Below are 16,012 nucleotides of genomic sequence, written 5' to 3' on the forward strand. Positions count from 1 at the left end.
CAAAAAAATGTGGCCAAATTCTACCTAGCTGCAAACAATAAATTACTTGCCCTTTAAACTCAAGACTAAGAAAATATTCAAAAAATCATTCAAAATCATTGTGAAATTCAAAATCATTGTGGAACATTCACAAAAGATATTCATCAATACTTTGGATAAATTTTTTGGAGGCAATGTCCTCAAAACCAGTTACTTCTTCACAAAACTTGAAAATTAATCATTTTGCAATGAGCCAATTGGTTAATGTGTAGTATTCATACAAAAAAACTTTAAAATTAGAGAACTGCTGAGAAAAGTCCTTATTCTGCTTAAAATCCTTTGCGTTGCCAAGATCTGCTCAATAAGAGATCTGCTCATAAGAGATCGGTTTCAAAATTGTCAAAAATCATTTGAGGCACAAAAGCTACCAAAACTACAAAAACATAAACGACTAACGTCGGGCGAATTGCTCTCAAACAATCGGTGAGAGTTTGGCTTCGTTAGTAGCTTGCCAGAGTTTAGTGAGGCTAGCTTCAGCTTGATTCGACTCTGCAGCTTTTAGTTTTCTAGCCTTTTAGTAAATAAATCAAATAAACTAATATCTTAAAAATTTGCAAAACATTGCAAAATCTTTAAAAAAACTTCCAGATTTTGCGGTGGAAAAAGTTCACAACTAATTTTTTAACCCATCAGCAAGACTTGAAAAACTTCATTGGCCAGTAATGATCGTTAAAATCAAGAAAAGGACAAAAATAATCAAAAATTTTGAAAACAACCGCAAATTTTAACAAAATCTTGCCAAAATTCAAGATAATAAAATCTTCAAAACCAATTCAATATCTCAAGAGACTATCCGGTATCCCTAATTCAAGCTTTAAATAGCTCCACTGGCTCATAAAGATCCATAAACTTGATCCATAATTTTCCGAAATTTGAAAAATACTTTATCAACAAATTGCTAAATCTGGAGTCATTAAAAGATTGATAACCATTCCATTAACTCTAGAAACAATGCGAAAGCTTATCATCAAGCCTTGAAGGAGGTCCATAGGACCCTGGTGCCGAAAAAAATGATAACTTCAAAAATATTTTAAAAAACTTGAAAAATTTGCAAATATTTGATAAAAACTGCTGATATTAAAATCTTGCAAAACATTCCATTAAATTCTAAAAGCAAAGCAGTAACCTATATTCAAACCCTAGAGGACGTTATGTGGCTCTCGAGGCTGGAGAAACCTGAAAACCGATAAAAACTTTCAAAAAACTTGAAAAAATGCAGGTTTTATTGATTAAGTTTGCCATATTAAGAGAATGAAAGCTACTCGAATGCAAATAAAATAGTTTCAGTAAATTATTATCAAACCCCTAAGGACGTTTTCTGGCCCCTGCGTCTGGAAAGACGTGAATAATGAAAAATAAATGTCAAAAATGCTCGTTTTGTCAAAAAAAAAGCAAAAATTCGTGATGTCAAAATGTTGAAACCATTCCACTACCACTAAAAACTATGCAGTAAACTATTATAAAACCCTAGAGGAGGTTCCTTGACACCTATGAATGAAAGAACTCCAAAAAAGACAAAATTTTGGGGTGGTGGGGGCAACAGTGGGGTGGCGGGGGGCAACAGCGTGGGGGGGGGTGGCAAGGGTGTTTCAGTGGGGAAGTAGTCAAACCTTGAAAAAAGGTTGTGTAAATTTGTATAAATTTGCGTGTTTTAGCGAGCGGTTGTTCGTCAGCAGCTAGCCATGGGGGGTGCACCGGGGTGGCAACAGTCGGTTGGGGGCAACAGCGCGGTGGGGGGCAATAGTGAGGGGGGGGGGTCAACAGTTGGGGGGGGGGGGTAGTCTTCAACCTCTAAGAACCGCTCTTCACACCATAATTATAAGTCTCCAAAACAGTTTGAGCTGAAACAGAGCTGAAAGGCTCTAAGAGCACTTAATGCCCGCTGGGCGCTACCTGTTTATCCCGTTTTTGAGGACGAAAATCAAAAGTGTCAGACGAAAAATAAAAAAAAGACCGACAGGACTAATATAACTGCTACAAACTTCGTTTGAGAGCAATTACCGACCTTGAATTTAAACCAAAAAAGATAAAGCATAAAAACAAAAACCTTTAGCAGCCCATTGACGTCTGAAACTACTGTTATTTTTATTAAAAAAAACAGATAGCATAAATGTAAAAAACCATTAGCTGCCCATTGACATCTGAAACCGATGGGAAAAAAACTTTACAACTTAAAACAAACCCGGCAGATTGCCAGAAAATAGCCGCCGTTGATTCCAATAAACATGATTGGGATTGAAAGAACAGAAGATATTGAAAAAAAAAATTTTGTACAAAAACATTTTTAAGTCCGATTTTTTGACGGCTTTTCGTAGTTGAACATATTTCTCTTTCTTAGAGAGAGGCTACAGGGGCTACTATCAAAACCAATAAGCATAAAAGATGGTAACTAAGACTTATAGGAACGACGTTCAAATAGCGGGCATCTAAAATTGGACTTTATGGATTTATCCCTTTTCTATTTCTGACTTGAATTTTTTATACTGACTCTGTTCGTTCTGAATTGCTTTGCTGAGCAACTGATGTTCAAAATCACTTTTAGCAGAATGAGAGAAGAGAGAAACTAGCCTAGAGAAGTCAAAAAGATTTCACGCAAAATGTCGAAAAAGCGGCAAAATGGTAAAGCAAAAAAAGTTCGACGAAGAAAAAAAAACATAACAGGACCAGTCCTGAAATACAATCCAAGTAATTGAATGAAAGACAGACCTAATGAACCTGAACAGCAGATCAATTGAACAACACCAGCCAACAAGAAAAGATCTCAAAAGTTGAGAAACTAAACGAATCAAACAAACTAACCAAAAAAAATGATCATTGCTAAAACCCTTGAAGCTTTTAACTTGAAGGCCATATTTGACTCATTTCAAAATACTCATTAACTCACGCAAAAACCTTGAAAGAGATGAATCTGCCACTAAAAGTAGATAAACTGGATAAATATTACAAATGCATCAAGAAACTGAGAAAATTTCCAAAAATAGGGCTATAAAAAAGATCAAAACATTTTTTTGACTCTGGAGTTCTGTTTTGTAAACCGTCTACAACATTTAAAAAATTTCGTTGGCCAGTAAAGATAGTTAAACTCAGAGAATGACAAAAAAATTGAAAAATTTGAAAACATTCGAGAATTTTAAATTGCAAGCTTTATTTAAAAAATTCCCTACAATTGCAAAATTAAAAAATTGGAAACTATTTTTTTTGCCTCTAGAAACTATTTAGTAACATACTAGCAAACCCTATAGGAGGTTCCCTGGCCACTGAACAAAAATTTCAAAAATTTAAAGAAAAAAATTGCAACTTTATCAAAAAATTGGGAAAAGATATTAAAATGTTGAATACCATTCCATGGCCAAAAAATACTTTCAGTAAAGTGTTAGCAAACCCTAGAGGAGCCTTCTTGCCCCCTGGGGCTGGAAAACTGAAATAATGACAATAAATGTCAGAAAATTTGAAAAAAAAACATTTCATTACCACTAGAAACTTTTAACCTATTATTAAACCCCAGAGGAGCTTTTTTGACATCAAAGTCTGAAACAACTAAATGACAAAAACTTTCAAACAGTTTGAAATTTTTAGTGTAAATTACCGTGTTTATGTTTGGAGTAGCAATAGATATAGCGCTTAAAGTGGCCGTAAAAAGCAATTACGTCTTGCAAAGGACCTTTATCAACTTTAACAAACCTCAATTTCAGACTGGTCTAACAAAAAATACAAAAAATGACGAAAAAGTGCAAAAAATTTCATTATTTTAGGCTCAAAAACGCCAAAAAATGACCTTTTAACCTTGAATTACGGCCTTCACAGTAGCTTCACCACTCTGAGTACTTGAGGGACTACTAAACGCGGGCCTCTAATGAAACTTGATGCCCGCTGAGCTTTACCTGTTTATCCCGTTTTGAAAGCTCAAAGTCATGAAAACAGGTGTGAAAACAACTTACAAAAATAAAAAAAAGACAGAGCACCAATACAATCGAAATCTTGGATTGTGAAAAGGAGCGCTATAATAGCCGGCTGAGAAGATGAGGGCGGCTATTAATTAATCGCATTCCGCTCTCCTCACTATAACAACATGACCAAAAATCACTACTCGAATTTGCCTGCTTGACATCAAAATTAAGAAAAAAACTGCACAACCTTAAAAAAGACAACGCCACAACGCAATCCAAATACTTTGGATTATAAAAACCGAGAGAGCGGGCCAATAATTGCTCCCCAGAGCAGTGCATAAGAATTGAATTACGTCAAGTTAACGCGTGAATTTACATCTTATCATATATCATTACTGCAAGACAAACATTTCTCACAAGATCACACAATATGAGCTTTCCTATCAGAAAGCTAACTCATTGTAAAAATTTGTGACATATGCACTTTCAATTTAGGTATTCCCAGACTTCTCCATACTAAGCACTTGCAGGACTTACTAACGCAAACTCAGGGCCTCCAATGCAACTTAAATACCCACCGGTTTTACTTATTTATCCCATTTTATAATAATGAGCGATACTCAAAAATTGATGTTCAAACAAAATAGCGTTTAATTTTAAAAACCTAATGAGCTACATACTGAAACCAAAAACTTTTTTTCCCATTAGACAGCTGATGAAACTTTTCATTGTCGACATAAGTGACAGGGGACAAAAACTAGTGAAAACATACCCGGCAGATTGCCGGAAAATAGCCGCTTTATTTAAGTCCGATTTAAGTCCGATTTATTTTGATGGCATTTCGTAGTTGAACATACTTCTGTTTCTTAGAGAGAGGCTACAGGGGCTACTATCAATAACAATAAGCATTAGAGATGGTAAATAAGACTTATAGGAACGACGTTCAAATAGCGGGCATCTAAAATTGGGCTTTATGGGTTTATCCCGTTTCTATTTCTGACATCCATTTTTGTACTAACTCTGTTCATTTTGAATTGCTTTGCTGAGCAACTGATGTTCAAAATCACTTTTAGCAGAATGAGAGAAGAGAGAAACTAGCCTAGAGAAGTCAAAAAGATTTCACGCAAAATGTTGAAAAGGCGGCAAAATGAGGTAAAGCGAAACATTTTTTTATTCGACGAAGTAAAAAAAAAAACATAGCAGGACAAGTCCTGACGTACAACTCAAAGAATTTTCATTGACTAAACAGAAAAACTAGACCTAGAATGGACTATGAGTGAATTGAGAAAACCATTTTAAAAAAATCAGATCAAAAAATAAGAAAAAAAAACAAAAAATCAATGTCAAAATGCCGCATGTGAACAAAAAAACCACTAGCGAGAAATGAAAATTTAATTCAAACAAAAAACTAGGCCTAGAATGAGCTGTGAATGGATTGGGAAAACCATTTAGAAAAAAATCCGATCCAAAAAATCGAAAAAACAGTAAAAATCAGAGTGAAATTGCCGCATGTGAACAAAAAACCACTACCGAGAAACCGAATTTTTGTTCAAACACCATTTTCGCACTCTATTTTAAAATTAGAGCGAAAAAAATTCACGCCGCAAAACCACTCGCTTTTTCGCTCCATTTCCTGTTTCGGCGTGACCAAAATCACTACTCCAATTTGACTTCAAAAATCATGAAAATGTGTGAACAGATCTTAAAAAAAAAAAGACAGCGCCCCAATACAATTCAAATTCTTTGAATTGTAAAAATAGGAGCGCTATAATAGCCGGCTGAGATGATGAGGGCGGCTATTAATAAGCTAAACTATAAACTAAATAAAGAACCGTGTATTCATATATTAAAATTCCAAATCAAAATGCCAGACAAAACTACTGCGGAAGGAATAAACCAAATATTTGGACCAAGTGATATATTTGACATCAATTAACTTAAGCTTTGATAGGAAAAGAAAGTAGTTCTGATCGAACTTACAATTTTCGGTGTTATTTTGTGAGCTGTTTGAAAGCGACTGCTTCAATTGTCTGTCATTGGCAATTTGGACTCCTCTCAATACAGTGAGAAACGCCAGTTGATTCTCCGGACATCCTTTGAGCATTGCGACTACTTGCTCCTTGGTGACATTGACAGAGGCTTTTCCATTTACACTGGCAATCACATCTCCACTCTGGAGTTGCTGGCACTTGTGTCTGTCCAGAATATCCTTTACCTGCACCTGGTACCCATTCACTGCAATTGCAGCCAGGGTAAAGCCGAATCCAAGAGACCCCTTCATTAAGGTCACCGGCACCAATTGGCCACTGAAATAGAGCATCCGTCTCTATCTCACATTTCTCTCTATCTATCTCCCACAGAAAGAGACAAACGCATAATATGATGCATATTAAGATTCACAGCTGGTTTGCACACCACATATTACTAGTGATACTCGTGATAGCATCTATTGTGATAGTACCACCACCACCATCCTTTCTCTTTCCATCTATCTCTCCTTTTCTCTCATTCTATTACGATGTCAAAGGACATTTAGCTTTTGTTCAATCTGTTTTATATGTTCCAAGGCAGTCCTTTCCCTTCTCCCATTTTGTTTTTATTCGTACACTTAAGGGTCATAAAATGGTCATCAAAATACCACCACCACACACATCAAATTATTTGATTGCATTTTATTTATTAGGAAAGTAAGGATATAATGGAAATCGTTCCATCAATAATGGGGCAAATACAAAACACTTTTTAAAATCATGGCAATCATGACAATTTCTTTTCTAAAGCCTGTACGCTACTATTTAGTTCTTATGGGTAAACACAGGACGTTGGTTAGGAGAAAATGTTACATCAGACTATTGTGTTCCCTTTCGTGTTGTGTTGAATGAGTTGGACATTATTGAACTTAGTTCATTGCTTTCTTTGTTAGAGGAGAAAAAGGAACTGTAGTAATTAGGATTTTCCATACGCAATCCCCATGGTCACCACAGCCTAGGGTTACAACTTGCAGTTGGTTAACATAGCCGCTGAGAGCTTAGTTAAGAAGATCACTGGGACCAACGACAGAAAATGTGTTATTCGAAAAAATTCTATGGCAAAATTCATGCTTATTATCAATTCAAACTTCAAACGCCAACGTCATTCAAGTAATTGAACTTTATAATCTAGTTGGGGGGACCTCTATTCAATTTCAATTAAAGTTTACATTCTCAATTTTTAAAACAGAGAGCAGAAGTCATTTTCCCGAATGAGGTAATTCATGCCTGATTTATCATAAAATTTATATCGAAGAAAGCAACAAATGTCAAGAAAATAAACTCAGCAAATCAGCAAGAAAGTCGTTCTTTGAACTCTTGGCGAACGTTCAAATTGTTGCAACAAAAAAGACCAACGAATTAAAAACAGCAGAACAAGTCCGGAAGTGCAACAAAGAACTACAACAGAATTACAACACATATTGAAAGGACTAGGATTGGTACACCCATTCAACAAAAAAGAAAACACTACAAAAACAGTGAAAATAAATGTAAAACTGCAATCAAAAGAAACAACTATCAAAAAAGCGACATTTCGCTCAAACACCGTTTTGTCACTCCAGAAAAAAAATTATGTCACAAAACCATCCGCTTTCTCGACACTTCTTGTGCGTGCTAAAAATCAAAGTGATACAGTTGTCTTTGTTTTAAAAAATGGGCACTTCCGAGGCAAAACAAATTTTCAAACTAAAGTTCTGTGCAAGTTGAAAGGTCCCAGAAAATGTATTCAAGAAGCTTAAAATTTCATCTAAAAGTATAAAATATTCTTAAAACGGTCACCACTGCTACCAAAAATATGTGACTACTTGTCATTATAAGTCAGAATAACCACAAGCCAAAAAATTAGAACTAGAAAAGCTGCTTTGAACAAACCTCATACAAACTAGATCTCAAATGAACAAACATACCCGTCAGATTGCAGGAAAATAGCCACCGTTGATTCCAATAAGCATAATTGGGATTGAAAGAATAGAAGATATTGAAAAAAAAAAAGATTTTTGTACAGAAACATTTTTTAAGTCCGATTTATTTTGATGGCATTTCGTAGTTGAACATAACGTACTTCTGTTTCCTAGAGAGAGGCTACAGGGGCTACTATCAATACCAATGAGCATTAGAGATGCTAACTAAGACTTATAGGAACGACGTTCAAATAGCGGGCATCTAAAATTGGGCTTTATGGGTTTATCCCGTTTCTACTTCTGACTTCAATTTTTTATACTGACTCTGTTCATTTTGAATTGCTTTGCTGCGCAACTGATGCTCAAAATCACTTTTAGCAGAATGAGAGAAGAGAGAAACTAGCCTAGAGAAGTCAAAAAGATTTCACGCAAAATGTCGAAAAAGCGGCAAAATGGTAAAGCGAAAAAAAGTTTGACGAAGTAAAAAAAAAATACGAGCGCAATAATAGCCGGCTGAGAAGATGAGGGCGGCTATTAAAAACAACAAACGGGGGCTCGGTTATCTGCTTTTGTACATGTTCCAACCCCACTCATTCACATTTCTTACTTCGTTGTCTACCAAATGAGATAGGAAACTTTCAAAAATAAACAATGTTCAAAAGTAATTGGCGTATGAGATTAAAAAATCATTAGACTCAAGCTGTTTAAGCACTTCAAAATTTACGTTTTAGAGGTCATTTGAGACCTGCCATAAATGAAAATACGAGACAAGACAGATAAAAAAAACAACAAAAATAACCGACTAACGTCGGACGGATTGCTCTCAAACGACCAGTTGGCTTCGTCAGTAGCTAGTCGCGGTTTAGTGAGGCTAGCTTCAGCTTAATTGAAGGTGAGCTTTAGTTAACTGAGGTGAGCGCAGCGGTAGGGGGGGGGGGGGGGAGGGGGTGATGGGGGCAAAAATGAGGGGAGGTCTTTGACTGCACGGGCCCTTACGGCCTGAACGATGTGCAGGGGTAGGGATTGGGGGGATGACGTGGGGTGGGGCTGACCTGGAGGGATGGGGGATTAACTTCTAAGAACCGTTCATCACACCATAAGTATAAGTCTCCAAAACAGTTTGTGAATCGCATACTTGGAGACTAGTGAGCTAAAAGGCGCTGAGTAAGAGAACCTAATGCCCGCTGGGCGCTACCTGTTTATCCCGTTTTTGAGGACGAAAATTCAAATGTCAATAAAGCAAAAACGAAAAATGGATTAAGCAAAAAATCGAAAAAGATCAACAGGAGTAATATAATTGCGACAAACTTTGTTTGAGTCCAATTAAACATTAATTAAAGCGGAAAAAAACATCTATTTTTTGAAAGCCGATAGTAACAAAATCAAAATAGCATGAGAAAATCCTACAAAACAAATTTACTTCACTATAAAGCACGTCGGACATATCTTTAATAAGCCTCGGCAAAAAGCCGACAAGCAGAACAAAAAGGAGGAAAAGTCCGAAACATTTTTGGAACAAAATCATTTCAAAAACAATAACCATTAGTTTATGAATTAAAAAATACAAAATAGTTTTACATAACTCCTTAGGAAGTCAATGGTTTCTAAAAGAGACTAAGTCACAGGGCTGCAAAAACAGCAAATGCAGAAAAAACTAAAAAAAAACATAGCTGGCAAATTGCGTAAAACGAAAAAACGATCAAGTAGAGCGCCTAAATAATAGCCGCTGAGAGGCTGACGACAACTAATAAAACAAAAAAGGAAGGCAGTATTAAAACCACTAACACAAAAAGCTTTTAATAAAGATAATATTAGGTTCATTTGGTCCTCATTGGAATATAATGGCAGGATAATCTGTCGGCATTCAGAATACGTCATACGACTCCATAAAGAACAACAAACACTGTTGTTAAAGGGACTGTGTAAATAGAAAAAAGGCGAACCAAAAACACATTTCTGAGAATACGTAGTTTCAAGTCAAAAAACGATCGGACAAAACAAAAAGTCCATATAGGGACCATTTGCTTCACAAGAAAGTGGAAGGGAACTGTATTAACAAGTGATTATTCAGGTTGACTTGTACCTCCATAAGAAGCTCGGGTGACCTGTTAGAATTCAGAATAGGTCATACGACCAAAAAAACAACAAGCACTTCCGAAAAATGTGAAAAACACTGTCGAAGCCATTAAAGCCATAAGCAATTCACTGAAAACAATAATTATTTTCAATTGGGCCTCCATACAAGGCCGCGGCACCTATCATTAATTTGTCAATGCGGGGGAGGACAAAAAACAGGAAAAATGGGCAAATACTCACAAATCAGTTTTATGGAAACTCGTGGTATCAAAGTCAAAGCCATGAGTTTTTAAAACATAGAACAGCTAAACAGGCTAACTTTTGTTTCACTAGAAAGAGAATGGGATCTGCCACTCAGAATGGTTACAACTAAAGAATATATGCGCATTACAACCCCATTGGAAAATAAATGGGACCTGTCATTATTGGAATTTTCAGATGAAAGCTGACGTTAAAAACAAAAAAGTTTGGAACGACTATAAAAGAAGACAGCGCCCGAATACAATCCGATTCCTTTTAAAAGTAAAAATTCACGATGCGACCAGAACTGGCCTTGCTATTGCTGCGCATCTATCAAAAACGCTTAATTGTCCCAAATCTTAGCATAAGACATAATTTTGCAAAAAACTCTTAAATTAAAAAAAAATGCTAAAAGTAAATCATATCGAATGACAAATGTTAAACATAGCTGGCAGATTGCCAGAAAATAGCCGCAATAGATTTGTAGACCGGCAGTCTAAAAAAAAACAGTAAAAAAGACAGACCAAAAAAAATCGTCTTTTCATTGAAGGCTGATCTGTTATATTTTGATTAAAAATCTGTATAAGTTATTGCTGCCTCTATTAGCTGATCTCAAATAACCTTCATTTAGAGTGACACACACCCATTTGACCTTATCTCTTTGAATTAAAGTAAATAAAAGTCAATTTCAAATAAAGGAAGTCATTTTTGAGAGTGAGGTAAGTCAAGTGTGACCAAAAATTTAATCACGCGCATGAACAAAAAAACTCGCTCCACTAAGAGAGAAAAATGACGTCACACATGCAATTCAGTTGAAATTGCATGAACGAATGAACAAAAAGTGGCTGTGACGTCATATGGTCGTAACAAAAATCATGACGACGAAATAAAAAAAAAACCAAGAGAAGGCCAATAATAGCCCCAGCTATCGCTGTGCGGCTATTAACAAAAACTTCAAACCTCAATAACTCCCCGAAAAAATTTGACAAATCTTGCTAATAGGGTTTTTAATGATATCACTCAACTTTCACTATCACGAGCGGGCTTACATATCGAGCGGGCAATGTTGACTGAACAACAAAAACCAGTTTAGCATATAATTCTTCCCCACTTAGGTGTGGTCGGAAAAAAATCATAGCCGGCAAATTCCCGGAAAATAGCCGTCGTTGACAAGATGGATGCACATTGGGATTGCAACAGAAAAATAGAGAGAAATTGACCGATTTTTTTTCTGTTTTTTTTTCAGTGTCAAAAAGTGTTCTAATTTGGGGTACATTTTCAGTTAGATTTTTAAAACTATGCATAAATCAGCTTCTAAACTGAAAGCTATTAGGCTCAACACTAATGTCAGCGAAAATCAACTCCAACTAATGTTAACTAATGTCAACTTTATGAACTTTGATAAATTAAAGCACTATGACTAAATGACCGGGCTTATCGTTTTATCCCGTTTCATTTGATTTTGCTCTTTTGACATTGACCGGATTCACTACATTTCGTAATTCAATGCGTGAAAGAATTTAAAATACATTTAGTTGAAACAGTGATTGAAGGAAGTCAGAAGTCAAACGTGAAAATCGTGACTTATGTAAAACGCAAACGAAAAACGTAAAGCGAACGCAATGGTAAAGCGAATTAAAAAATATAGCAGGACGAATCCTGACGTACACTTCAAAGAATTTTCATTGACTAAACAAAAAACTAGACCTAGAACGGACTATGAGTGCATTCAGAAAACATTTCTAAAATAATCAGATTAAAAAAAAAACAGAAAACCAATGTCAAAATGCCGAATGTGAACAAAAAAACCACTAGCGAGAAATGAAAATTTGGTTCAAACAAAAAACTAGGCCTAGAATGAACTATGAATGGATTGGAAAAACCACTAGCGAGAAATGGAAATTTGTTTCAAACAAAAAAACTAGGACTAGAATGAACTATGAATGGATTGGGAAAGCCATTTAGAAAAAAAATCCGATCCAAAAAAATGAAAAAAAAAATCAAAGTGAAAATGCCGCATGTGAACACAAACCGCTAGCGAGAAAGCGAATTTTTGTCCAAACACCGTTTTCTCACTCTATTTTAAAATCAGAGCAAATAAATTTGACGCCGCAAAACCACTCGCTTTTTCTCTCCACCTCCTGTTTCGGCGTGACCAAAATCACTACTCCAATTTGACTTCAAAAATCAAGAAAATGTGTGAACAGATCTGAAAAAAAGACAGCACCCCAATACAATTCAAGTTCTTTGATTTGTAAAAAGGAGAGCACCTAAATAATAGCCGTTGAAAGGCTGACGACGGCTATTAAAAATGATGAGACCAACAATTGCCTCTCGTCATCTCTTCGCGGCTACTAATTAAAACAAGTATACTTCCTACAGTGGTTCCGTGCAATTGATTCTATCAACTGTTACAAGTACTTAACAATACTATTCTTCTCAGCATCATTTGGACTGATTACGTCGCGGTTGACTTGTTCAAGCAAAACGCAAGGTTTTAGCCGTACTTTAGACATATCTTTAAATTCCCGAATGAAGGGCTCTATGAGACTTACTCAATTGAGTTATTACTGTAGCTGTGATGTAATTCTGGAGCAGTTGTTGTTCCTTTAGATGCTCTCCTGGTGAGTGTGTTGCTCTCTCTTTGTTTGTTGTTGTTGCTGTTGTTGTATGCAGCACTATTGATGAACAACATCTCTTGTGAACTGAGATTGCCATTGCTGTTTAATGGTAGCTGATCAATGCTACTGCTGTTAGTGTTGCTGTAATTGTCACTGTTGCGAGACATGTAGCCGTGAAGTATTTGCCCCGATATGTATTGAGATTTTGACTGTAACTCTGAGGTCGTGTTTGTGACAGTTGAGTTCTCGTCTCTTCTTTGGAGCTCTTCCCTTTTCTCTCCGAGCGGCGAGTAATCGCTTCTTCTATCTCTTGAACTGTCATAAGAATTGAGCTTCTGTCTGCTACTGTTATTTAACACACTTGTACTAGACTGGTCGTGGATGAGTGAGGCGTAAATGTGGTCTATAACAACCAGAATCCATTATTCCCAAAGGACATTTAATCTATCACTCATGATCTTAGAAATGGGAAACGAGATGAAAAAAAAGCATATCAAAGAAACTGGATGTTCAGATGCATGTCCATCAGTTTTGTAGCAGTTTCTAAACGCACGACGGTTAAAATTGAACTTTGAAATCAAGGAAATGGGGTTTCTCTATTTTAGTACCCACCTCGTTGAAAATCAGGGAACAATGATAAATTCACTCATGATCGTCAAGACTCCTACTCAAATACAGTATGTGAATATACAATGGCAAGGGAGCACGGTAATATGCGTTTGCACATAATACACAGATCAAACCCTCTCATTCAAAAAACTTTTAAATTGAAACAAAAAGGTTTTAAATATTGTTAATTCGATTTTTCAGTAACTATAGAGAGGTTTAGCAGAGCATATTCAATTTTTGTTACAAAATTCCGGAAACTGAGAAATTATCAAACATAGCTGGCAGATTGCCAGAAAATAGCGGCAATAGCTTCGTAGATCTGCAGTCTAAAAAACAGTAAAGACAGACCAAAAAACTCTTTTCATTAAAGGATGAGATGTTATATTTTGATTAATAATCCGTTTAATTCATTGCTGCCTCTATTAGCTTCTCTCAAATAACCTTCCTTTAGAGTGACACACATTTACTTGAACGTATTTCTTTTAATTAAGTAAACGAAAGTCATTTTCAAAGTGAGGAAGTCATTTTTGAGAGAGGTAAGTCACGTGTGACCAAAAAACACGAGAATGAACAAAAATCTGCTCCACTTAAAGTGAAAATTGACGTCACACACGCACTTCAGTTGAAATTTCACGAAAGAGTGAATAAAAAGCTGATTTGAAGTGGTTGTGACGTCATATGGTTGTAACAAAAATCTTGACGAAATAAAAAAAAACAAGAAAAGGCCAATAATAGCCTCAGCTATCACTGTGCGGCTATTAAAAACCACAGATACTATTTTTTGGAAAGTCAATACAATATTCTTTTAAATGAGAACCCTCAATTTTGCCCTCCAGATTTTTACAAAAAGTGAACATACCCGCAGATACCAATAAGCATTAGAGATGGCAATAAAGACTTATAAGAACAAAGTTCAGGAACCCGACATCTAAAATTCGGCTACATGAGTTTCTGCACTTTCTAATTTTGATATAGTTTTTCGATTCTTACTCTTTCGATTGTAGATAGTTTTGTTGTTCAAAAGCTCTATAATGAACAAGATGTGAATTGAGGTAAAAACAATTTGTTCGACAAATTAAAAAAACAGCAGGATACGTCTCGACGTGACAATTCAAAGAATTATCGTCGCATAAACAAATAAACTCGACCTAAAAATAACTAGTAAGGGACTCAAAACAAACATTTTGAAAAAAGAATACAAAAATGAAAAAAAAAAACAAGTAAATATCAAACTCAAAATGTAGCACGTGAACGAAAAACAACTAATAAAAAGTGTAATCTCAACAAAAGCCGGGAAAATGGCAGACACAAGCCGAAGAATTTTCTTCGCCCAAATGCAACCCTTAAAACAACTGAAACAATGGAAACAGTAAAATAACAATCTTAAATTTAAAAAATGGTGAAAATTAGGCAATTTAACGTAAGCTGAACACTTTCAATTAGTAATCCAGATCAAATAGTAGGCATATACGCAAAAAATGTGCTCTCACACAAATCATGTTATTGAATTGCTCAAAAGTTTGAGGAAACTGATAAGACAAAGTTTAACGGAAATGAGTAGGAAACCGCAAAAAAAATTTGTTAACTTCTTGTCTATGTTCTCAAAAGAGGTCCGCCATCTGCAAACGTATTCCCAGATATTACTTATATCTACCAGAGGAACACAATCCCATAAAATTTCAAATAAATTTTTATATGAAAATAACAAAAAAACATACAAACGAAACACTTTGCTTCATGCAACTAAGCTTATCAAGCTGCCCATAGAATATTAGGCAGAAAAATTTCCCCAAAATTGAAAACAGAAAAAATTAATAAGAATATACAAAAAATAGATGCATTTTTCATATATATTTTTTGAATTTGTTAACAAAAACTGCTTTCTAACAACAAAAAGCAGGCATCAGGTCCTCGCTTTTTTTTTATTCAATTCGCCATAAAAACATACAAAGCAAATTACCGGCAAACAGCCGCCCCATTGCTTCTTATATCTCATATTAGGATTGAAAGAACAGAAAAAATAGAAAGACATTGATTGACGTACGAAAATATTTTTAAAGTGCTCATATATAGTAAACAATTTTAATTTCAGTTCGTTGTAAGACATACTCCTGCTTCTAAAGGAGAGGATAAAGTGGCTAGCATCAATAAAAATAAGCATTGCAGATGGCAAATCAGATTAATAAAAACAAAGTGCAAGTGTCGGGCATCTAAAAATGGGCTTTATGCGTTAATCCGGTCTCTAATTTCAATACTAATTCTTTTTTACACAAATTTTGATACTAATTCTTTTTTATACTTTTTATACCAATTCTGTCTTCTTAAGATTGCTTTGCAGGGCAACTGCTGTTTAAGAGTACTTTGAGTCGAAGCAGCGAAGAATAAAACCAACCTAGAGACATGAAGCAGATTTCAAACACAGTGTCGAAAAAGCGGCAAAATCAGGTACATTGAAACAGATTATTATTCGACCAAGTAAAAAAAACGAAGCAGGAGAAATGCTGAGCTACAAATCAAAGAATTGTCATTGACTACAAAAACTAGACCCGGAGTGGACTATGGAGGGATTGTGAAAACGATTTAGAAAAAAACAACAATTGATCAAAAAA

The 16,012-nt window shown here is 35.4% G+C and overlaps 1 protein-coding gene across 2 annotated transcripts in view; it reads right to left on the reverse strand.

The window, feature by feature from the left end:
• The window catches only part of LOC142339242 (uncharacterized), an 83,504-nt gene that overhangs the window by 19,784 nt on the left and 47,708 nt on the right, over positions 1-16,012 (reverse strand). For both annotated transcript variants that reach the window (XM_075389103.1, XM_075389102.1), the window contains exons 12-13: positions 12,729-13,197; positions 5,907-6,232 (exon numbers count right to left, since the gene is read on the reverse strand). In XM_075389103.1, the coding sequence (XP_075245218.1) occupies positions 5,907-6,232; positions 12,729-13,197 (795 nt within the window). The remainder of the gene's footprint in view (positions 1-5,906; positions 6,233-12,728; positions 13,198-16,012) is intronic.

Source organism: Convolutriloba macropyga, chromosome 5, assembly GCF_964194025.1.
Source record: "Convolutriloba macropyga chromosome 5, txConMacr16.3, whole genome shotgun sequence".
NCBI lineage: Eukaryota > Metazoa > Xenacoelomorpha > Acoela > Convolutidae > Convolutriloba > Convolutriloba macropyga.